This window comes from Ceratina calcarata, unplaced genomic scaffold (assembly GCF_001652005.2).
Source record: "Ceratina calcarata isolate Rehan_Ccalc_2016 unplaced genomic scaffold, ASM165200v1 scaffold48.2, whole genome shotgun sequence".
NCBI classification, from domain to species: domain Eukaryota; kingdom Metazoa; phylum Arthropoda; class Insecta; order Hymenoptera; family Apidae; genus Ceratina; species Ceratina calcarata.
In genome coordinates, this window is record NW_017172225.1 from 579317 (window position 1) to 603440 (window position 24124).

General features: G+C 42.2%; 1 protein-coding gene across 15 annotated transcripts; it reads right to left on the reverse strand.

Annotated features, from left to right (window-relative positions):
* Positions 1–1269: 1269 nt before the first annotated feature.
* Liprin-alpha (PTPRF interacting protein alpha) lies at positions 1270–23985 on the reverse strand. 15 transcript variants are annotated; one of them, XR_003389554.1, is made up of 23 exons: positions 21935–22183; positions 15164–15265; positions 14924–15088; positions 14577–14651; positions 14398–14487; positions 13353–13586; positions 12242–12529; positions 12025–12168; positions 11294–11453; positions 10855–11216; positions 10539–10778; positions 10277–10459; positions 10105–10197; positions 9872–10032; positions 8703–8750; positions 7203–7458; positions 6995–7140; positions 6694–6924; positions 6200–6463; positions 5969–6125; positions 5770–5886; positions 5518–5679; positions 1270–4632 (listed from the first exon to the last, which is right to left on the reverse strand). XR_003389554.1 is itself a non-coding variant. In XM_026816048.1 (22 exons), exons 1-22 carry the CDS (start codon positions 22181–22183, stop codon positions 5590–5592), a joined length of 3849 nt encoding a protein of 1282 aa, XP_026671849.1. In that variant the 5' UTR covers positions 22184–23985; the 3' UTR covers positions 1270–5589. The 15 variants fall into 15 exon arrangements, 13 of the variants coding, with proteins under 13 accessions (XP_026671849.1, XP_026671848.1, XP_026671847.1 ...); XR_003389553.1 differs by having other exon boundaries at positions 1270–4696; XM_026816048.1 differs by having other exon boundaries at positions 1270–5679; positions 9872–10026; positions 21935–23985.
* Positions 23986–24124: the final 139 nt, after the last annotated feature.

Genomic DNA, 24124 nt, shown 5'->3' on the forward strand with positions numbered 1-24124 from the left:
CATTGTACAGCTTGATTTTTGTTATACACGAATTACAGACTTAAATCTCCCTTATTTCGCAGTTGATTGATGGGTAGATTACAATTTACTAATTCAATCGATAATAATTGTAATAATGATAATAATAATTATTATTTTATCGTCTTATACAATATTTATAATTTATAGTTCAGTTAACATAGTTTTCTCGTCAACCCCCTTGGCTTTACCCGCGCCAAGCGACGGCGTTGTTTAATTATATTTTACATTTACCGTGTCGACTCATTATCTCCCATACTTCTTCCTTTCTTTCATTTATCCTATTTAAAGTATACAATACACTTGGCATATAAAAATTACAAGGACAATTTTATATTGGTAATGATAGTAGCTGTAATTGTAGTAGTTTATGATATTAGTGGTAGCACTAATGGTAGTTAAAGTTATATTTAACAGTTAATAGTTTTAATATAGCCCTAGCAGCGATAGCGGTAGCGATAATAAGTTATATTATCGTTAATAATTATATTCATCCGATAGCTATACGATCCATTACCATTCTCTTCTTCACGTTTTACCATTTGTTTTTCACACGTATACTTGCAGCATAAGAAATCCGATCCAATGTTCTCGGTTCGTTCAATTAGACTCCGATAGCGTATATTTTATTCACTATTCATCGTTCTTATCTTCGAAACTTGTGGCTTGTCGTGGTCTCTCTTCCCAACATGTCCTGGTTTCTCCTTTTTTTTAACATATTCACATTTGCGTAGCGTATGACGTTAACCGGTAGCAGAATCCTTATTCAACTTTATTGATGAAAAGTCAGCAAACGTTATTGATACAAGTGATAATACTGAATCGTCGTTATATAATAAATATAACACGAAAATTATATTTATTACTAATTTCATCATTTCCCTTTTGCCTCGTCGACCGAATTCTCTATTGTTAACATCACAGCTAGAACGATGCTTTGTGTCAACACGAGAAACTATTTTACATTCAATACATAAAACGTGAAGTAGTAGTACATTATATGATATTACCACAATTAATACACAAGTCGAACGAAACGTGTGTCACGCCGTATGCACGGATTTGCACAGTGCACCTTCTCAAGTACTTTATAACAGTTTCATTAATCTCTGTTCCACCCCTATATTCTTCGTCTTTCATTTTTTTACAGCTATGTATATACACGTATATACATGTACGTTTATGTATATATATGTATATCTCTTGAAACAAAACGTCCGCACAATTATAATTAAATAACATAAGCTCGTCTACGGTTTACGTTCTATTTATTTCCTCAAAAGAAGTTACAAGCATCTTATTTAAACGAATAAATAAATCGTGTGTAAACTGACTCTGCGAACGCTCGAAATAATACTTTGACTGCTGATACTTTACTCAAATATATATATAAACGCATCAATTTCAAAGTGGCTATCAAAATTTCATACTCAACGAATAAGTACAAATCGCGTAGAAACTTGACCGAGTTTAACTGAACATCTCTCTCTCGCCAAGCCCTGTGAGCGGACAATCATTTCAAAATTCGTTTATAGTTTATATATGTATATTTGTGCACTGTGTATTACGCTACACATACATACAATTGTATATATACGTACGTATATGTATGTGTAGTCTCATACTACTTCACATTTAGAAATACTTTTAGTAATTATACAACTGTTGATTTTCTCTTTATGCTGCTGGCACGAGCGGCCCGATGACGCAGGCCGTAAAACAATCAGATTAAAAAAATGTAGTTCTGTGTACATGGTACGTTTTGATCGCGATGGTATGGAATTTAGGCATTCGTTGTATAGAATCATCGCGCACAAAATAAATTATATTTTACACGCCTCGAACATCTTTAATTAAGTCTTTTATCATATATATTATTTATTCTGTAGCGAATGATTCCGACAGACTCTGTGCCTCGCGTTTTTAAAGATCGCCCCGATAATTCGAAATTTGAGCGACTTGAAAAAGAATCGCCTCTTCGCTTCCGAACGAACTTTTTTTTATTCCGGATGCGATTCGTGTGTCCTGTAACGAAACTTGTTACACGCGATACTCATTCAGAAGATGTATCAACATTTGTTCAAACTATACCGGGGTCGTAACTGCGTTTAAAACTGCATCGGGCTTGCGATGAAACCTTTCGATAGTACGATTATAGGGTAGTTAATAAATAATTCGTATATATGTACATACATGGAGAAAGATATATACACGGAACACGCTCACGCACACACATACATATGTACAATAACTAGCAATTGTTTCATAAACACGCACGAATGGATTCGAGTACAAAAATCCAGAATTTTCGAGCTTGTTCTTCCGCCAGTTCGGTCGAATCGAGCGTATCAAACAATTGAACGAAACACACGCTACAAGACTATTACATCACAGTATTACACGTTTACGTGGATGTTTTTACCAGTAACACTCTTTACGCATTATTATCGTTACGGTAAATAAATAAAAACTGCGTTCTTCATTACGTGTATACTTACAACTTAAAACCCGGCATATTGATTTGAAACTTTTACTTTAAAATGATAGTAGACCACAGAGTTGTAAGTTCAAGCAATTGATCGTTACATTATTGTTGGTAAAAACATGACGCATATCAGTACAATCGCTATTAATTCTAGTTATTGAAGCTCTATTCGATACCGAGCGGTCGGATTCAGGCAAAACTTGTATTTTTCATTCATATATATCTATTTATGTATTTATAGTTGAATACGTAGAAGGCGGCGAAGCTGCTACATATCGAATCGATGATTTACATATTATATGTATGCGATTATGAATGTGGCTATTCTTTTTGGAAGGTTTGTTTTCTTTTCTCGTTTCATTTTCTTCTTCTTCTCCTTTTTCTTCCTCCTTTTCTTTATCATCATCATTATCATCATCATTATTTGTTTTCTTATTGGAATGTCCATTAGACACTATTAACTAGCGTACATTAAAAATAAGTTCAGTCATTTACACATACTGCAGACACTTCCGAAAGGGAGAGACGGCCATTCTGTTTGACAAAGTGAATCGGCTTTGTATAACTATTCAGCTTTGTACAAATTAGTTCTGTACAATCAAAGTACTATCGTAGGTAGTATTACAATTAGAAGTGAGAACGGTACGCTATTGTACGTATAGAAACGCTTCACCTCAAGCATAGTAGCTCCTCCTCTACGGTTCGATATTTGCTCAAAGCGCGTGCAGCTTCAACTCATCAAGGCGTAGTTTTTTTTTTATTTTCTAGTCATCGATCAAACACTTGTGCTATGCCAATTATCTTCGGTTCTAATTAACTCGGACTTAATAATGTATGATAGTAACGATTAAAAAGAAAATGATAGGACCGGTCGCCTCAAAGTATTTATACGAAAGAAACAAGCGTACCACCGTGTCTCAGTATTGAGGTAGCGTAACGTTGCTTTGGCTTAGCGAGTCTTTCTGATTATCTAGAAACATTTCAACTGATCGGTGGCACTTAGACAAACGAAAAAGAAATAGGTAACGAAAAAGGAATAGAACGAAAAAGCAATGTTCCAACGCCGAACGATGAAAACTGTACAATTGCAATCTTTACAAGGGTAAGAGATATTTTCATCTTCCTAACGCGTATTTATATTTATCTCGAGATTTGCCAACGTTACATTCTTATATGCATTGCGATCACGATCGGAAAAATCTTCGTAACGCAATGCTCGCGATGTCTTTGGTAGAAATTATTTGGTACGTTTGCGCCCGTTCGGAAGGTCATTTGCAGAGCGATGGAGCTATATAACGAATGAACAGCTTGCAGAGGGTACTTCACAGGGAAACAAACATCAACAACAATGATTCCTCAAGTATTAACAACATTAACAACATTCCATTATAACTTATTATCATTATTGTATCGTCTCTTATTTCAAATGACCAGATTCTCTCTCTCTCTCTCTCTCTCTCTTAATGTCATTTACAATCGCTGTATCGTAGTCTCAGTCTTTCGTCACGTCCTCAACTTTGTTTGTAACACTTTGTAATGGGTAATTATAGTAATTATCAACGTAATCATTGTCTTCAGCAACATCGTCACCGATCGTTAGCAACATTTACGGCCATTGTAGTTCCTATCCCTCCTTTTAGCCGTTTCCTTATTCTCTTTACTACCGATCGAGCCTAACAATAATCGTCTCCGGAACTTTGAATGAAGATTAGAGACTAAGAAGTATTGTACTTACAACAAACTTGAACAATCGACATGAACTATTCCCTTTCATCGAACGAACTAGAAATGCTAGAGAGCGGAATGGAAAAACGATTTTACTTTTATTCTAATCGAACGAAGTTAATGAATGAGTAATGAAGTTACGTTACGTTAAATCACGCGACCGATCGATAGAAATCCAGTCGTCTCAATTTAAAGTACAAAGTTCCTTTAATTTTACAAACACTTACTAACCACTTCGTACATATATACTTATACATTGCGCGATTATTTTGGTATAAAATGTCCGTCTCCTTATATTTCCACGTTGAATAAAAAGCGAGCATCCTTCCTGTTCACACTGTTCGTGCAACCGGTTGTCTGTCCAATCATTCTCTTCTAATTACGATAGTTGCTTCGGTGTAGTTCTTTAAATATATATATTTAAGAATGTATATTTAAATATATATACTTCATGTGTTTATACGTGATCTACAAACATTTAAAATTCATCGAAATAACAGAGAAGAACAGGTATTCTTCCGCTCCTCCTGTGCAAAGTAATATAAATATATATATGTACATATATATATTTATATATATGGCTTATTAGGTCACCGTCTTATAGATGCAGAAATATAGAACGCAGTCTTTTCCTTGTACATAAATAGTTTCCTCGAGAGCGATGGCACTAACATCATTTTAGGATCTCTTTTTCTTTATTTTGTGCGGTAAGTGATATTTATCAAAATAGATAGTTCGTCTCAACTATTTGCTTCACATAGTATAAGTACGTATAAGAAATTACGCGATCGCGCGAGCCATGAATAATATTTACGAGTTACTTCTAACGCGGAAAATCGATTATTTCGAGAACTACGATTTACGAAATCAAGATAAAAATTAGACAGAATTATTGTCGTGTAATTACATATAACTGATGATTCTCTCTTTGGCTTTCGAGGAAAAAATATATACATATTTCGTGATACCTTGACCGCTCGCTACATTTCAGTATCTATCAGAGAGTAGTGGTATCGATTCACAGAATTATTTATCATTTACTATCCTTTGTGGGGAAAGGAAGCGTAACACGCGGCCTATGGAACGTATAGTTTTACGTAAGGCTTGATAAAACGTTTGAACATACGATAAATCAGCCTTTCGTTTCGTTTCTTTCTCTTTTTATTAACACTTCGCGTCGAGATCGTTCGTTTTCATACCACTGCGTGTTACGACGTTTCTTAATAGTATGAAGATACCCTTAGAATGATATTTAAAGCTCTTACAACTTTTACAACACACTTGCGTACAGAGAGTAATAGCTGGGGTTTGGACTAGACGTGATGTGGTTGTAGATGTGGCAGCCTGCTGGAAAAGTTGGATCAGGATTTCATACTATTTGCTTCATCGAGTCGCCTCTCTGTTCCTACCGTTAACAAATTGGCAAATTCCACCTCTAATAATTGTCGGGCCTATTCGAACACAGACAAAAAATAACAATCAATGGACTAATGGTATCGATATTTCCATGATACAGTCATATAGTTCTCCATCGAACTTACTTGTGTGTTTTGGGTTGGAATTTGTAGGGTTAAAGCAAAACTATTTGCATCGAAACTTTCGTCGAGGGCTATAAGAGCACCGTGTACTCCAGATTCCAACAGGTTGTTCCCGTATTCCTAAGCGACGAATTATTATTTTCAGATCGTATCAGGTCTCAGAACAGATACAGAAACTTAGATACGGTAAAATGATATTTACTTTCAGGCCGATAGCTTGCACCCATCTTATAACGCGATCGTTACTCCAAACGAGGACGTCGACATTGGCACCTTCGGCCATGCGCCTTCTCTCTTCTAATTGTTGTCTATCGTAATTTAGACGCTTCAAACACGAAATCCCGTATTGCAAACTTGTTCTGTCGGAGTTGAAGTTCAAATCAATGGAAATGAGAACTTTTTATCAGTTACTTTCGCACGATGGATCACTTACCTGTGAAAACTATCAACCATTCTAAGTTGACCGCGGAGGTCCTTCTTCGTGAGGTGATCCAACATCCTAGCGTCCACAAGGCACTCCATGAAAGTGGATCGATATTGTGGCAAGCCGAGACTCGGCAGCCAAACGTTACCGATCCATTCGTGGTTCATATCTCCGAATGCTAAAGTTGTGCGAGAGGTTTTCGGTGCTGATGGGCTCGTCAGCGATACCATTTCTTGTATAGCTAATCGTAGTTTCAATCGATGCAAAGGGTTACTAAGAAAAACATAATAGATATAAGAAGAGTCGTCAAAGAGATCGTCGATAGAAGGTAAATATAAAGCGCGTTTCCCACTGGCCGGCGCCGCCGGCACGGACAGGCAGGGCCGCAACGTTAAGTTTCAGCTTTTACACGCTCTTTCCTATACCTCGCAACTTAACGTTCGGCCCTGCCCGTCCGTGCCGGCGGCGGCGCCTTTTCGGCCAGTGGGAAACTTAAGTCGTACCTAATGCCGATCTCGCGTTGGATCTCGGTATCGCTAAGAGCACTCATTATGGCACCGCTTTTCACGTTCGCTCGGCAGGCTGCAACGTACCATGTCGGCATTCCCACCCAGAGCTCGAGCCAAGCTACGACGGTCGGTCCGTTCCATAAGGCGAACGGTGTTCCAGCCTTCATCGCCTCAGCCAGGAGTTCGTGCCGCGAAGAATCTAACATACTACCAAACATACTTGGACTGCAACAAAGTCCCTGCCGTAGACGGACGTATCTTAACGAATAGGCTCGCGTTTATCACGTTCACATACCTCTTCTTTGTTCTACGATCGAAATCGCTCTTACTACCCATAGTACCGGCTACGGAAACGCTGTCCCCGTAATCAGGATCCGCAGGTGTACTCGCTCCTCCCATGGTCATCATGTCTCCGGGCATCGGCGTATCCTTTCCTTTGATCTACGATCGGAATTCCTTTTTATCTCCCCAAAAAGAGAGTAAAACTCATTTGAAACGTATACCTTCTCCTTTTTACTGAAAAATCTCCCAAGGCTGCTCTTGATGCCCTTTTTCTTTTGCGCCGCGGCCACCGCCGCGGCCGTCGCCGGGCTCATCGTCGATTGCATGTGCAAATGCGAGCTCGATAGCGGGCCGATCGGCAGTCCGACACTGGATAAGTTGTTTTTATGCAAACTGTCCTGGCTGCTATGTCGCGAGGACAATGGAGAAGGAGGAGTCCCAGAATTGAGTGCGCCGTTGTTATGCTGCCCATGCCTGCTGCATGGAGCGCTAATCTAGTTCTCTATTTCTACTCTAAACAAAGCGTTCTAGCCCACAACACGCTGTCTAGCCATTTACTCTTCTCTCGAATTTGCAATTGCGATTCAAAATTATTTCTTCGCGATGTATAAACGTCTCTAAGTAATTTCCACTCATTCAATGGTCATGGATGGATTATTATTCTGCACTGTTCGTAATGTAGTTTAAAGCGCATTAGCTAAGGGAACTTACGTGAGCCAAGTGAATTGCAATTTTACTTTTAAAAATTATATAGCGTCGTGGTTACATATGATTTTAAATGAGCACAAGCGAAAACGCTATTTACAGCCGAGTAACGCGCGCGAAATGAAGTTTTCTTTGTGAACGTTTGGTTTCTTTAATGAAGATGATTCGATAACTAAACGTCGTTAAATCGCATTAACTACTAACTCAACGGGGATTGCGAAGCGATTCCGTAAAGTATTAATTTTAATTATAACTACTTAACTAAATTAATCAATCTATAAAGTAATGAAAAGAGAGTCGTAATACCTACTCAGTAGTGCAGGCAAGGCACAAAAACCTGGAAATATAGCTGATCACTGCTTAATGAGACGGGATCGCCGTAACACATACCCGTTTAAAGGCAAAGATACAGAAGGACAAATTTATGGAATAATTCGTTAAACGAATCGTTAGATAGTGAAATGATCGATCGTGCGTATGGGTCCGTCTGTATCCTTGTATTCTATTTTCGTAAGAGAACAACCTTATTCGCGTAGACGATTCAGACGCGGCGTTACTTCGACGCAATTCTCTTGGCTGCCTAAATTCCCTCGTTTGTTTGAGACAGCGATGTCTGTCGTGAACCGGGCAGGCTTGAATGTACGGTGGACGGAAGAAGCTAATATCAGTTTCTTCCAGGGACTCATTTCTATCAGATCTATCGGATGATTTGTCCGTACCGCTGTGCTCGAAAATAGGGGCTGTAGGCATGCATGCGACAACACTACTATTCGCAATTGACCACGCGGTTTTCTTGTTAAAATAAATTTATTATATGCTACTTTCTACTTGTTTTATCGAACAAATTAAAGATCGTCATAGCGAATCCTTTTTTCCGAGAAAGAAGATTGTTACCGTCGACGTCACTTAGGTCGAACCGAGGGCTGCCCATTTCATGCCCACGCGAACCACTCAAATATGTCGCGCACAGCGGTGTACGTTGCGGATAACATGCAGTACTACAATCGTTAATTAACCTGTGAGCAGGAAAACCACTGCTGGGAAATCCGATTTGTCCGGTGCGTCTGGCAGCATGAACAATGCACAATGCTGACTACTTACAATAGAATTTACTGCTACCTTCGTCAATCCCATCTCTACGTTCGTAAGGACTTTTTCAAGAATGTAAATTGATTAAGCGAAATTGCGCAAACAAATATACTGAGTATTTTGCAAGAAAGAGAGAGAGAGAGAGACAGTCCAATAGTCCGGCAGAGATGCGGTTGCTAAGGTGTCGTTTATTGTATATCATCACTTATCATTCTCGAATAGTGCTCGTGTACAGCGTTATAGGCATCCGCGATAAAATTCAGATAGTTACGTTAAGGATGTATTGGCTATACAGTCAATCCCAAAAGTTTATGCACTTTAGAAATGCATTTTTTAAAAAGAAATCAGACGTCGGAAGAACATTGCTAATAATAAACAACAAAAAATTTTCGATTTTTCCGAGATTTTTCCAAGGGGTACCCCCTTCAATTTCTTTCAAATTTTCGTTTTTAGCCAATAACTCCAAAATCGTTGGACATACGGAAAAATTGCATCAGACCTTTCTTGTAGAGAACGACGAGATCTACAATTTCCATGCAAAATTTTTTCGCCAGCGTCAATAGTTAACGAGTAATTTGCAAAAAACTGATTTTTCGTTTTTCGTCAGTAACACGTTAAATATTAATGATAGCGAAGAACTTTTATATGGAAGTTGTAGATCTCGTCGTCATCTACAAGAAAGGTCGTATGCAATTTTCCCGTATCTCCAAGGGTTTAGGAGTTATTGAGGAAAAACGAAATTTTTTTCCAAAAGTTCGCTGTTTCGATGGTGGAATGGTCGGATTTTGTCAACATCAATAAAATGCCAAATAATCATACGTAACTCGTTAAATATCGAAATTAGAAGGAAAACAACTTTTATTTGAAGCATTTTTCGCAATTTTGAAAAACAAATTTTTCAGTGTCAATACTTAATTAGATATTTCCTTCTATACTTTTTAGCACGTAGCTATTTATTATTAGCATTATTCTTCCGACGTCTGATTTCTTCTTAATTATAGGAAATGCGTTTTTCTAAGGTACCTAAACTTTTGGGATTGACTGTATAGCCAATACATCCTTAAAGACCGAATATATTGCGAATTTGGACGCATACCTTCTAAGTTCCTCTTGACTGAGAGCAAGTGCCTGTGCTACTCGTTCTAGCCTGATAGATCGCGTGGTCAACGGAGAAGCTGCATCGCTGCCACCACTTCCTGCACCACCAGTGCTATCCCTTTCGCTCACCGAGTGCAATTCCTCGCCCGACAACTGTAGCTAAGTTATTAATCGATTATTCGTTTATCCGTTCTAAGAACGGTGATACGAGGAATCGGCACAGTGATTTACCTGGCTGGCAGGAAGAGATTCCGATAGTTGACCCGGGCTAGCTAAAGAGGCGGCATACTGATGAAGATGTGCCGGCGACATCGACGCTGGTGCCTTATTAATTAATAAATAACGATGTTAAAAATAACGTAACTTAAAAATCGTTAAGAATCGTAACAACTTTTCTCCTTACGGTGTGATATTTGTGTAAGTAATCCCTGTTAGGACTGTGATGCGACTTTGGCGTGGATCGACCGCTCAACGGTGGCGATGCTCGTTCGAGACTTCGTCCTCTCGCTAACAGATTCATGTGCTCGAGACTGCCAACTCGGGACTCCAACTCCTCGGCACGCGCCTCCGTACTTTGTTTTTCTTCCTTCATCAAAATTGTACATTTTCACATATCTGCGATAAAATCGCAGCGACGGCAACGCGATCAGAGAACGTTCGATTACCTGGATCAGTCTAATTTCATTGTTAATAGCATCTAATTGTTCTTGTAACATTAACGCTAACGTTTGAGCGTCCGTGTGTCCTGTAGGACTGATCACATCGGCTGTGCAACTGAATAAGCTCTCGTTATCGCCGTCGCCTTCCGCATCGCTGGAAACGTCGAACGCCTGTTGCACGTTCGCGAGAACATGTGCCTGTTGCAACTTCCATTCCTGTTCCGCTAAGTTGCGCGCTACGTAATTCTAGAAACAGATTAACAATTCACAGTCGTGTCTCTTCCTTTACAATTTTTGCGTTATCAATTTTAACAAAACATACTTTCGTTGAATCTTCCTCGATCGTAGTTCTTTTGGCCGCTCTCCTCGATAGGGAATGAGTGTCGAAGCTACTGTGACTCGCGCTCCTCGAAAAGGAACCCGGATCCACAGCATTCGGTGACAAACTTCTAGTCAATGCATCGGTTTGTTGAATATTAAACGCTATCTCCTGTTGGAGCATCTGTCTCTTAACGCTATCGATTTCTAAACGAGCTTTTCCTAATTCCTTAACTATCTCGGCCTTCTCATTTTGTAGATCCTCTGCGAGCTTTCTCGTTTTCTCGAGTTCCTGCGTAAGCGCGTTCTTCTCTTCCAACGCGTGCATTCTTTCTTTCAAATGTACTTGTAGTCGATCGTTCGATTCTAAAAAGCAAACGATAATTGACGCGAACCCTGTTTAACGACGACGCAACGTATCCAGTAAAGTTTGTATGAATTACCCGATAGAAGTTTATCAACGGTTGTACTTAGTCGCGTGTTATGTTCCTCGTTCATTTTGAGTCGTTGATTTACACGCATTACTTCCGCGTTCTTTTCCTCGAGTTGCGCTTCCAATCGTTGTATTCTATCCTCAGCGCTGCCGTGCCTTTCTTGAGCCTGCTTATTAAATAATTTATATAATTAAAATCGGGGACCGCAGACTTATCCATCTTCGATGAACTTTTTATCGATCGATCCTTCTTTATTTGCTAAAAATCTAACATGAAAAGCTAACGAGTTTTATTGAAAGTATAGAGACACGTGGCTAATGTACACATATTTCTACAGAATAGTGATAAGAATGATACTAAACTAAGAATTCTATCGATAAGCGTCGAAAGAAAATAGTCACATTATTCACGATGTTCAGTGTAGAACTTTGAATGTGAACTTTACCATTTGTACATTTGATTGAATGGAAAGAACGATCCCAAGTATATTCTTTGTCTGTGTATCATGTAAGCGTATAGACAGTCACGAAGAACAACGAAACACTGACAAAGATCAATGTATATAAGCTATAGAAGGTAGAGTAGATGCTGCTGCTATTTTTTTCAAGTAAAAGATATAGAAAAATGGGCAAGCATTTTAAAGATGGCTCGGGAAGAAGGATAGAGTACTGACAGAAGTGCAGAGGAATAAGAAAAGAATTAAACTGATGATACACGGACGACTCAATTCCTCTGCGTACCTGGTTGGGCCTCCTCACCTGCGTCAGAGCCTCCATCCTCTGCTTCAATTGCTCTTCCATTTCTGGTAATTTCGCGTATTGGGCTAATTTCTGTTCCGCGAGCTCTAATTTCTCCTGTATCGCTGCAATTTTCTCTTCTTGGAGCTGAAACGAGTATTTCGCGCGCGTTACATACACAAGAATGCCGCACGCATGAAGGGGCCAACGAGACGACTACCTTTAATTGAGCCTTCTTGTGTTGCAGCTCCTGTTCCAGCTTCTCGTTTAGATCATGCAAACTAGTGGACTCTCGTTGAGCGTTCAGATATCGCTTTTCAAGAGTAGCTATCCTCTCTTCTTGGTCCTCTTTTTGAGCAAGGTTCTCGCGCAAATCTCTTTGGAGTTTGACGTTCGCCTCTTGGGTCTTCAACAGATCTTTCTGAGCCTTGGACAAGCTCTCCTCCATTTCCGTCACTCGACCGCTCATTTCGGCTACTCGTCGTTGCCACGTGCTCAACTCTGAGCTCTACAACGATCGTTCGACACGGTTATCAATAAAATTCATCGAGCGTGCAACATGCTACTAGTGTACTTGTACTGTGTAACGGCAGTATATCAAGGGTCGTGTTTCTTCTATCGTGGGATAGTACACCAATATAGCAAGCTGCCACAAAGTACAGACAATTTTTTGCTCCGACTTTCGGACACGATACTATGTCTAAATTATGCTTGTGACTTGTAAATGTTTTGTGTGCCGGTATTTCGTGTGTGTGTATGCGTATACATTGAAGTAAGAATTAAGCCGATCGTTAAGTTTCGCTCGGGGAAGAAAAGTTCATTCTTAATCACTGGATCATGCGAATAAAGAACGTTGAACACATATCGTCGATATAAATTCATTCCAAAAGTTTCACATGCTGTAGGCATCAACGATAGTATGCCACAGTTAAGGAGTGAATTCGAAATGTGCAACGTAATATGTATTCGATTTCGTTGGTAATATTTATATGTATATAAGAACCCATTATCTCTCTCTGTACGAAAACATACGATAACCACGAATCGTATATCTCATTAATCTTTTTATCAGCGGTTTAGCATCATGCAGCGTAAAGGGAACGTTCTAAGATCTAAGATTTCTGTAAACTCGCGCGAGGCCGCGAATCGTTCGGAACGCATGCAGAAAAGTTCAGAGGGGGAAACGAAAAAGAGTGTCGTCCCGCGTCTTAACAAAAATATACTTTTAATCACACCGTAGGTATACTTCTAGCCAATTTTGGTTTTCTAAGCCGGTGGCTCGTAAGATCATACGTACTGAGACATCGGTACGCCATAATACGATTTCATACCTGTTTGTCGAGAGTGGTTTGTAAATCTATTAATCGTGCTGTTGAATCCTGATCGGCCGGATCGAGGCTCCCATTGCTGAGTCTACTCCCGATCTCGGTCGGCCTCTCCGTACCTAGCTTTTGTACCCCTTGCTGTTGCTGTTGTAGCTGTAGCTGCTGCTGCTGCTGCTGTTGCTGTTGCTGCTGTTGCTGCTGCAGTTGTTCCTGCTGGCCTGCCGCCTGCTCAGTTTCATTCTGCCCGATTACAACACTACATTCAGAATGCCTCGCTCGCACTTTGCCTGTCCCGCATCGCCCAACTCCGCGCGACTCCCAATCGAACTATGTATGTATGTATTTGACTACAAAAGGAGGCTACGCGACTAAGCCAGCTACTTAGAAACTACCGTGCACACGTCACGCCGATGAACGCATTCTCATTATGGATGCAACGATCGAGATGAATGACAAGCAGATGGTCAGTCTATCGGTACAGATTTGAACTCCGTTCGAGCCTCGATGACGATGATTTCAAGTCGAAAATTCCGATGACATAGACAGATAGATGAGAATAGTAAATGATCAAATATTTTTAAGTCGGATGACACAGAATGTAGGATATTAAACGCATGAGCCAAGGGCTGAAATCTGTGACCAATAACTTTGTAATCGATCAATATCTAACGCTGAGATTAGAAGCGTATCATAGATAGAGAAAAAGAGAGGACGATAGATAGCGATGACGCAGTAAACGAGAACTCTTTATCGCTCTATGCAAAAGAGAACGGAGTGATGTGTATATATATATATACGTGTGTGTGTGTGTGTGTGTATATATATATATATACTTTGATTATATTAAAACCATGGAGCATGCATAGTGAACAAAAGATATAGTAATGGATGCAAAGTCATGGTCAGACATGTGTTGGACACCCTCTCCTCCTGTATGCATCGATGAACAGTGACTGTGAAGTATGAGGGAGCAAGTGTTATGTGAAATATCTGTGGAGTGCGGTAACGCGTTTTGTTGTGCATCATTGTCGCGATGTATATCTTCGGCTACCTTGTTCTGCTGCTGGCCATCCTCCGTTTGCCCGTTCTCTTTTGGCCTGTCCTCTACAGCTTTGTGCCCGCTCAATTTATATTGCTGAAGCTGCGAATTGGTCATCAGAAAGATTAGCAAATTTCGATAGGGACACTCGCCTTTTGGGTAAACGCGAAAAAGGTCAGATGAAACGGTACCTCTTCTTTGGTAATGGCTAGCTCTTCTTCCAAACTCGTGTTTCTTTCCAACGCGACTCGCAGCCGCTCTCGTACCTGAAAATTAATTCGCTGATTCGTTATGCGTCGCGATTCTATTTGACCGAAACCGCGCCGTCAATGATAAAATGTACGGTTCCGTTGTCCCCCTTTCGTCTACGATACATCTAGTTCACCGATATTAGCAGTTACTTGAATACATCGGTTTCAGGGCTCAGTCACACCGTGACGGATGATGCTCGGGTACACCCATTTATATATAATAGCATCCTCCGCCAAGGTTGCGAACGTGTCAATGTCATCAAACAATAGGATCAGAAAGTTCTTACTTTCTCATCCAAAGCCTTGTGATGCTCGAAAAGACTTTTCAGAGCTTTCAGCACTTCAACTTCGGACGATACTCCAGATTGCGCGGCCGCTTGCCTCTTAACCACAGTCATCCTGAGCGATCGCTCGTGCCGCGAGACCAGACATTCCAGATGTTCGAGTAGAAGCTGTGGAAGGGAATCGTTTTTTAGCGAGCCGGACTGCCTACGCGTACACAATTTAATCCGACGACTATTACGTACACGAGTATTATTCCTCTCGGCTTTCAGTTCCGATATTTCCTCTTCCCTCTCTAAGATATTTTCGCGTGCCGCCGCGAGTTCCTTCGTCAGCTGCGAGAAGTCCTGCAATCAGTAACGTAACCCATTCCATTATCAATCTGGGAAGAGGGAACACGATTCGAAAATCAGGAGACGATCTATGGATCGAGAAACGCGAATAGATCGTCGCTCGGTCCCAAAGGGAAACTACACTTTCACCTTTTTCATTCAACCGCGTTTTACACACGCCTCCGAACGCGTTACTTCCGCTCGACATTCCACCGGAACGTTAAATCTTTATTTATAAATGCTGCCGCGATCGATACGGCCTTCCGCGAGCACACAACATCGTCTGGCTGTTTTATGCTTTTACACTTTAAAGGAGCAAACAGTCCGGTCTAAATTTAATGCCACCGTCCCCAGATCGTCATGAAACCTGACAAAATACTGCACGTGCGCTTGGTATTTAATTGCCATCGATACCGCATCTGTACTTAAGGCTCTAATCCAATTTTCAACCAAAAGGATGTGCAAACGTGTCCCGTACGTCGAATCGGACTTTAGCTAATTGAAAATGTATTTATGAAAGGAGAAACATTAATTGTAAGCGGAGAGCGAGGTATTTAGCACAGCCGAAGGATCTTTCTGCCTATGTCGTCGTATTACTATTTTAATAGTATGAGCTGGAGGCTTGTAATGCGCAATACGCGCATAATAATGAGCGGTCGTCATTTTATTACGTGACTTAACAGTAATCTCGTCCCATCTTACATGATCGACGACTTTATAATTATTTTACTTCAACATAATTATAACTAATAATACATATCTGTGATTTCGAAGAAAATATTGAAAATTATCACATTCTGTTACGAGAACAATAAAATTCGATGAAGAAGGAAAAATAATTCTGAATAAAATGTGACGAGTAGGGAAGAAAAATATAAACTCGTTATTTTCATTCGTCGCGTCGCACCATGTTAGCTTCGTCTCCGACAATGAACATCATTGCACGCGAACGGCTTCGTTTATACACGAATTCAACATACGCTTCGTGCAATTATCTTGAACCACCGAATCGACCTTTCCTCAAGATTCGGTTTCGGATAAATGATGTAACGCTGTTTAAAGAAGAACGCGAACACATTGGTAATTATCAGCGATTATACAGCAATTAGTAGCGCTGAGCGTAATCGAGCAATGAACATTGAACCGCAAGATCCTTGGGCATATCGCACGCGCAGCGTAACTAATCTTTTATTAATCGGCCACGCATACAAACGAAACGCGTCGACGTTGAAACGATCGACGACACCGCGTCGACGACAGTTTTAAAGCTAGCACCTTCGAGAACGAAAGTGTATAATACAACGCCTACGCGCATTTTCCTGTCTGCGAGGCTGTTTTCTCGAAATTCCGGTCGAAGGAATGGCATTCAAGGAAGGAAAGGCATTCATAATTAGTAGAAAAATCGAATGTGCATCTAAACTGAGATATCATAGTCTGAGTGAACGTTGCATAAATGACGAAAAAAATTGCTATGTACGATACATCTTTTAAACGAATAGTATAAATATCTTCAAAAAGTCTGGTAATTAGTCGCGTAGACTAATCGAGGACTTCTCATCTGTTGCTGGTTTGCGGTTCTCCGACGTCGCAATGTGTATCAGTGTACTCTCGCATAAAGAGTCGTAGTTCTATTTGTTCGCCAACTAACGGGTAACAGTTTCCAGCGGGGTATAATATACGCCAGATGTTTACCGTCCGACTTGGTCACTACGCAAATACCGAGGAGCTACTTCATCCGACTTCCAGATCATATGTAAACCCCCTGTGCTCTCCCTTACTAAATCTCTTCGATGCAAACAGATAGTAAAGAGGAATGTCTCATTAGAATATTAACTGATTATCCCTTCAAGCATCGTTCTGTCCTATACGATTAAAGGAAATAGTAGAAGATCCATAATGAGCGCAATGGAAGATAAGTAAATCAAGATAGAAAGTATCTCAGATCGAAAACGATCGGTTCGTGAAAGAATCGAAGTCACTGCGTAAGCCACAAGCGTACGCTGGTTGAAACTCATCCAAGTTCTTCGACGACGATCCTGCAGTCTTCACAATCGTTCCCAATGAATTCAGTTCGCGCATTAATCGTGTAAACCGAGTAGTCGCCGTTAATATGTAATAAGGTGGGTGTGGGTGGACGTGAGGCTAACGCTCCGACTATATACGGCACTGTGTGTTTCGCGAGTGCACTCTAAACAGGTGGTTCTCAACTCATTATGCATACGTATATACGCCTAAGTACGTCCATTCGGTATTCGGCACCATCGTAGATGAATAAATATCGAAAACTACGTTGACTTTTCATCTCTTAAAGAATTTAATTAGTCGACTTATACGAAGAGCGTAAATCTGGAAAAAAGAACTTGGATAGTCAGATACGTGATAATTCTCTTACAGCGAGGCATCCTTGCTAGCTCTTACGCAGCTCTGTAATCGATCGGTGTTATCGAGCGCATTGTAACTCAAAACCGAAGGATATCTCATCGATAGGAGGTCGCGATGAAAGCCTCTGGCCCGGTTGGTGGTTGCGCGCGCGAATAGAGAGAGCTACTACTACTCGGTAGCGTAGTGTGTAAAAGGCGAGGTTCATTCATGCGCCGCCGGCCGGAGTAAGGTGGGGTGACTATTGATCGTCGAGCGTATATATCGTATATACCGGTGCATTGCACTCGCTCGCTTCGTCCTAGAAATTTTTACCCCCCAAAACTCTCTTCTCCCGTATCCTCCGTATCCTCCACCTCCGGCGCGGTGCCGGTGTCGCCGTCCGTTTCGTATCGTTTCGTCCTTTCTGCCCGATTTTTCCCAACGGATTTCTTCCCACTGCATTCCGGGGCCGAACAATCAGCCCTATTCGGGCTTCGGAATCGATAAACTTCCCGGGGGCCTCTTTCCAGCTTTTTCCCCCCCGCCTCTACGTTTTATCTGCATACCTAGACGACGACAAGAGTAAAATCGATGCCAGTCAAAAACAATTACGTGCTCCGTTTGGAACTGTAACTACTAATTACTATCGATTCTTGGTAGAGCTCGAAAAGTCGGTGCGAGGCATTCAATTGTCCACGTGAGGATACAGTATTTTGTATCATATGAGATGAGAAGTAGGGAATGGAGAATTCGTAAGGCCGCGAAACTATTTCACCCTGTGATCTGAATATTTCCTTAACGGAGGGTCGTGTGGCTCAATCGTTTTTCTCGCTTCCTCTCCCGTTCCCCAGCTTCGCTTCCGCTGCACGCGCTTGCAGTTTTTTGCACTCTCTGGCCGGCATTACGCGCCGAAACTGCGAGCGGGTCAGTTCCCCGTCCTCGTCGATCCTTTCGAAGGATCTCCGTCGTGTGCGTCCGCGTTTGTGTGAATGCAATGATAGACAGAGAGTGAGAGAGAAGAAATTTTACGCTCGAAAGTTTCCATCCCGGCTCCTCCTTCTCTGCAGTAGACAGGACGAAACTTTCCGCAGTATTACAAATGAAACGGTCTTTGTGTCGCGTTGCCGCAGCTTCGAGAGATCGCTCCAAGCATGCTTGGCAGCGAACCCTTTCTTCCGGACAACGTTCTGCCAGGACTGTTCCAAATAATGCCGCGATATCCCAACCGAAACTGGTGCTGATTTATATAGAGAGGTGGCGAACGGACGTCCCGTCCCGTTCCGAATTCCTTCCAAAAGATGATATTCGATTAAACCTTTTCTTCTTAATCGTCCTTCCGTTATATACAATCTCTTCTGCGAACGGATTTAAATTACTCCCACTTTTACGTGGATATTACGCTCATAGAAAATGAAAGATTCCCTTTTTATGGGCTATTACGTACACGTGCCTTCCACAGAATTACCTTCGGCCGACCGAGTGTACACATACACGGTGGTAACGGTTACGTTGCGAGACGCGTATCGACGATACATTACGTTCCAGGCACATGGAGATAGGGTGTGGATAGACCGTGGATATCATAATGTAATATGCGCCGGATTACAGGCTGCCTCGGAACTCGGAGCAATTGGAGTGCGAAGGACAGAGTCACTCGAGCAATTCGCGTTACGTACTCGCCTCTACTTTCGTCCTTCCGCGATTTCCTTGCAGATTTTTGCGCTTCGCTCCGAGAACTCTTACCGCGAATTAACGAAAATTTAGACCAGGCTGAGGAAGGTTCAAAATCCGTGCCGGTGTCAATTAGCGAACAGATGCTTCGCAAGGTACGCAGAGATAGATTTTCTCCTGCTAATCAACAGGGACAGGGGCGGAGAATTCGAGTCGTTAGCGACACTTAACAACCTGACACTCGATACCATCCGACGGGAGAAGAAAAGAGGAAAACGCGAATCTAAATTAATATCTGTTAGTTCGAATATCATTTTTTATACCGATTTATGACATAAAATGTTCCGTTCTTGAATTAATTAAAATTCTCTCTGCGAGCTCTCTCTGTTTATTATCCATTCTCTGTTCCCGTTTCATTTTTATCCTTTGTCTTGAGAATACGTGCCACTGGGTCGCACGCGGGAGACAGAAAATCCTGTCCACGGGAAAATATGAGAGGAAACCCCAAAGTAGCCTGGAACGTAAGACGGCGTGTAATACGGTCGTCGCAAAATGCAATATATAAGAATAAAATGACTTTGACGAACTGAGTGATTATCACGTGCTATAGATATTCGTCTGATCGTTTTTCTGCGTTACTTATTACACATTACATTATAGGCAGACCGTCGGTACGTCGTACATATGTATAAAAGGCAATCGAGCGACGAATGGATCGATATATATGTCCATCGGTTTCTCTCCCATCAATGCTCCATCATACATCAATGCTTCACATTGTGTCCCTTGCCTCCTCTACGTACTGCATACCTTTTGACACGTACGCCTGCATATACCTCGTATCTTACAACTTCGGAAAGAAACAGCGAGAGGAACGGAATTAACTTGCACGGGTAGGGAACGTTAACGAGTGTTACGCATTCAAATGTTAGACGCGCAACGTTATCACTTCGATGAGTACTTAATGAGATACGCTAGATAGGAATTGCCAGTGATAAGGAATTTTTTATGCACACACTGGCCCTTATCATACAGTGCTGAGCACTCGCGAAATGCAATTTACCTCACGCCCATTCATTATTTGTATCGATCCATGAAAAACAGTTAGAATGAAAATTGCAACTACAATCCTTATACTGTAGAGATTTCGCGAAATGCGAAAACGTGTATACAGCATATACATATCTACGTCCTACGGGTTTGCATCGAGATTCGAGATGCATTATATGCATTTCCGGCGGTTTACCGTTATGTACACGTATCTAGGAATTGGACCACAAAGTAGATAATATTGCTTTCTGCAAACCATGTGCATCGCGTTTCTGTTCAGTATCTATAAAGATCGTTCTTCCAGAAAAGAACTTATGAATCTTAGAAAATAATCCGGTCTATTCATTAGACGGTAAAAAAAGTTGAAGTTACATTACGTATCTTTAACGCCAGACTGTTTTTCTATTAATTATTCCACCTTTTAACGTAAACGGCCTTTGACGGGAGCTGCTCGCCGAGGAACGAACCAAGTTTTCTGCAGTGTGCAAGGTAGGCACCTCTACACACCAGTCAAGGAAATAAGTATCGCAATCAGTAGGCGCGGAGCGTTGCGTTTGCGTCCTTAATCGGTTTCCAAGAAGCGTGAAATTCTCGCGCGCGTTGGCCTTTTACTTAAACGACCAACTCATTTTTCCTTTTTTTCCCTTTGCATAAGAACAAGAATCTACCACGTTCTTGCCTTCAAACACTCGTCAATGCATCTCCGACTAATGGCAAATGCCTTTGCTCTAAAGTAGGATTTCAACTTGCGAAACCTCGCGAGATAGGTACTTCGATAACGATACTAATTTACGATGTTAAGCCCGGAGTACCTGTTACAAATCGATCCGTTTCAATTTTCGAGCAAGCGGAAATTTTATAGGCAACTAAATTTTTGTGTAAGACGAAATTATGAGCCTGTTAACGGAGTAATTCGATTTTACTCGATTCCATTGAACGTCGCTTTTCCCAGCGCGATATCGCGTCAACGTGCTATATATACCAGCACTACGGACGAACGAATATTACGTGTAATTAAGTGCAATAACTGAGTGCCACTCTACTATACGGCAAAACCAGACACGAAGCCAAATACTTCGCATCGTGTCCCATATCGAGAACCTGTTCGTTTCTTATACAAAAATTATCTAGAATTCGACATGGTCCTGTCGAAAGTTAAACGAATCGCGTCTAACAAGACGATTTAAACGTGTCCACGTTCTCGCGACAACGATGATAAGACAAAATACTGTTTGCAGGAGAGCTTCACCGCGTCACAGCCTGTATAATACCGTATGTACACCCATTCTCTCTCTCGCGCTCTCAAAAACTGGGACACCGCGAAGATAACGCGTTGTTTTAATCATTACGTAAACGTAAACGCTTCGGCAATTATAGACGTATCCTGCATTGGCACGCTTCGATCGGTTATTTGCATATACCCCGTATAAGTATAGCGAATAAAACTCGAATGAAACAACGTTTGCATCGAAGTTACATAGAACTGCGAATCACGTGCAACGAAATCACGCGCACGCAAACGTATGTACATGAATAGGTGAAACGTGCATGGGAATACCAGTGTCTCATATCTCAGGCCTTTGAGAACAAATTAAGATTTACCTGAGGAATGTTCGCGTTCAGCTGACGATTAAGCGAATCCCGCTCCTTCTCGACCTCCTGCAGCCTTGACTCGGTTTCTTGTAGCCGTTCCTGGGTCTCATGCAACGACTCCATAAGCTTGTCCCGCTCATCGAGCATGGACACCATCAGCTGCTCGAAGTTCGAATCATCGCCGGAGTATTGCGAATTCCGCTGGCTGATACTGTCCTCCGGGATAGGCGGCATCACCTCGCACATCATATTCCACATTTTGCGTTATCCAAACTCTTACTTCTCTTGCTTCCTCGCTCGGCTCTTTCTCTCTCGCCCTACCTGTCGCGCGCGCGCAATCTTTCTATCGGTCACCCTTTCGGCCGGTTACACAGAAACTTCACTTCGAATACGACACGCAAATGAAATTACGAGGAGAGCATACACGCGCAACACGCGCGCGTACATACATGCACGGTAACGTGGACACTCGCGTGCGCGGCAGTGACAACGAAACCCACCGCTTTCGATACCGATATAAGTATGTATTCGACTGTACGCCTGGTAACGTATACGTGTATACCTCTCAAGTTCCAAGCTTTTTCAGTTAGTCATTTTTCAGCCAGTAGCTTGCCCTCTCTTCCTCTTCTTATGCTAGCTGAAGTAGATGTTTGTCTCTTTCCTTCGCCTGAACTGCACCAACAACATTCACACGCCGGAATCTTCCGTGTTCCTCTCGAGCGCGAACGATCGACCGCTTCACCCGGTCGCCGAACAGATACCTTGGTTCCTATAGAACTATATAATAACGACTAACCTGCCTTCCCGATTGAGAAGCGACGAGAGAAGCTCGAACAGCGATTTTCCCTCTTCAGTTAACCGTTAACTCAGTACACATGTACCCAGTGTCTACTGTCTACCTAGCTACCGGCGCGGCGCGGTGGAATCGTCGCTCGAATAAGTTCCAAGTTCAACATCACTCGAGCAGACACGAGCTGCTACTTTCTCACTGTGATTGAAACTCATGTCTCGTTTCGAGCGTCGCACGATACATTCTCAGTGACCGAGCTATTGTTTACGGAAAGGGATCAATCGATATAGGTACGATGTACGTGTAGACACGCATACACGGAATCGCGTACGGCACTCGCAACTCGCAGCAGCAGCGATGGAAGCAAAGTCGACGCGAGTTAGGATACTACGTTCCCTTGAGATTGATCGATCGTGTGTTCCTGTCCACGGCGTCAACAACTGCGAAGGGTAAACGGCCCGATGCCCGACTATTTCGCGGCTGACCGATATAGCGGATCGAACGGAAACCACAACACGGTCCAGTTTGACAGATCGGATGCACGACGTGCACACGATATCGAACGTACCGTCGGATTCCTTATACGTACACGCGTTTATCCATATCAGATTCGGATCTTCGATCACTGAGATGGACACCCCTGCACGATGTGCACACTTCACTTTCGACCGCGATCGGCTTGATCCTCTCCCGATCCTCTCTTGAGATCAGCAGCGGTCACCCGACAGTCCGACTTTCATCGATGAACTCTGATATCACTGGACTGATCACCTTCTCTTTACTGATTCACACTTGGATTTCATTCAGATGCAGGATCTCACCGTATCTGCTTCGAACTACCGCGTGTACATATCACCGATCGCACACGAGTAGGTTGTAAATTGTAGGTTGTAGGTCGTAGGTTGTAAGTTGCGAGTCGGATGTTTCACGTACCGGGAGATCAGGAGGAAACTTGTTATTGCTAGTCCCAGAAAACGAGGTTCACGTAGCCAGACAGGGTCGGGACACACCGCTCCGAATCGCCTCGCCAACTATTTCGCGAATAATCATATCACCATCCGAGACTCGGCCGACGGAACGATCCCGGTCTTACGTACGAGCAATACGCGAGCCGCGAGTCAGCGTGCGACGACGACGATCGGCATTTCGATGGCATTATCGCGGTGAAGCCGAGTACTGACTACTGACACACCTACAGTTCGTTCCTACCGCCCAGCCTCTACGCTACTCCATTTCCGATACCAACGACCATCTTGCACCGTGACGTCAGCCTTCGTCCCCGAAGGTACCTCCAATCGGTGCGACTCCACCCGAATGCTCCACGAGTCTCCTAGTGCCTGCAAGTCTACAGCCGCGTCCGCAATCCAACGACGGGATCGATCATTTCTTGCCACTTGTGGCACATCCAT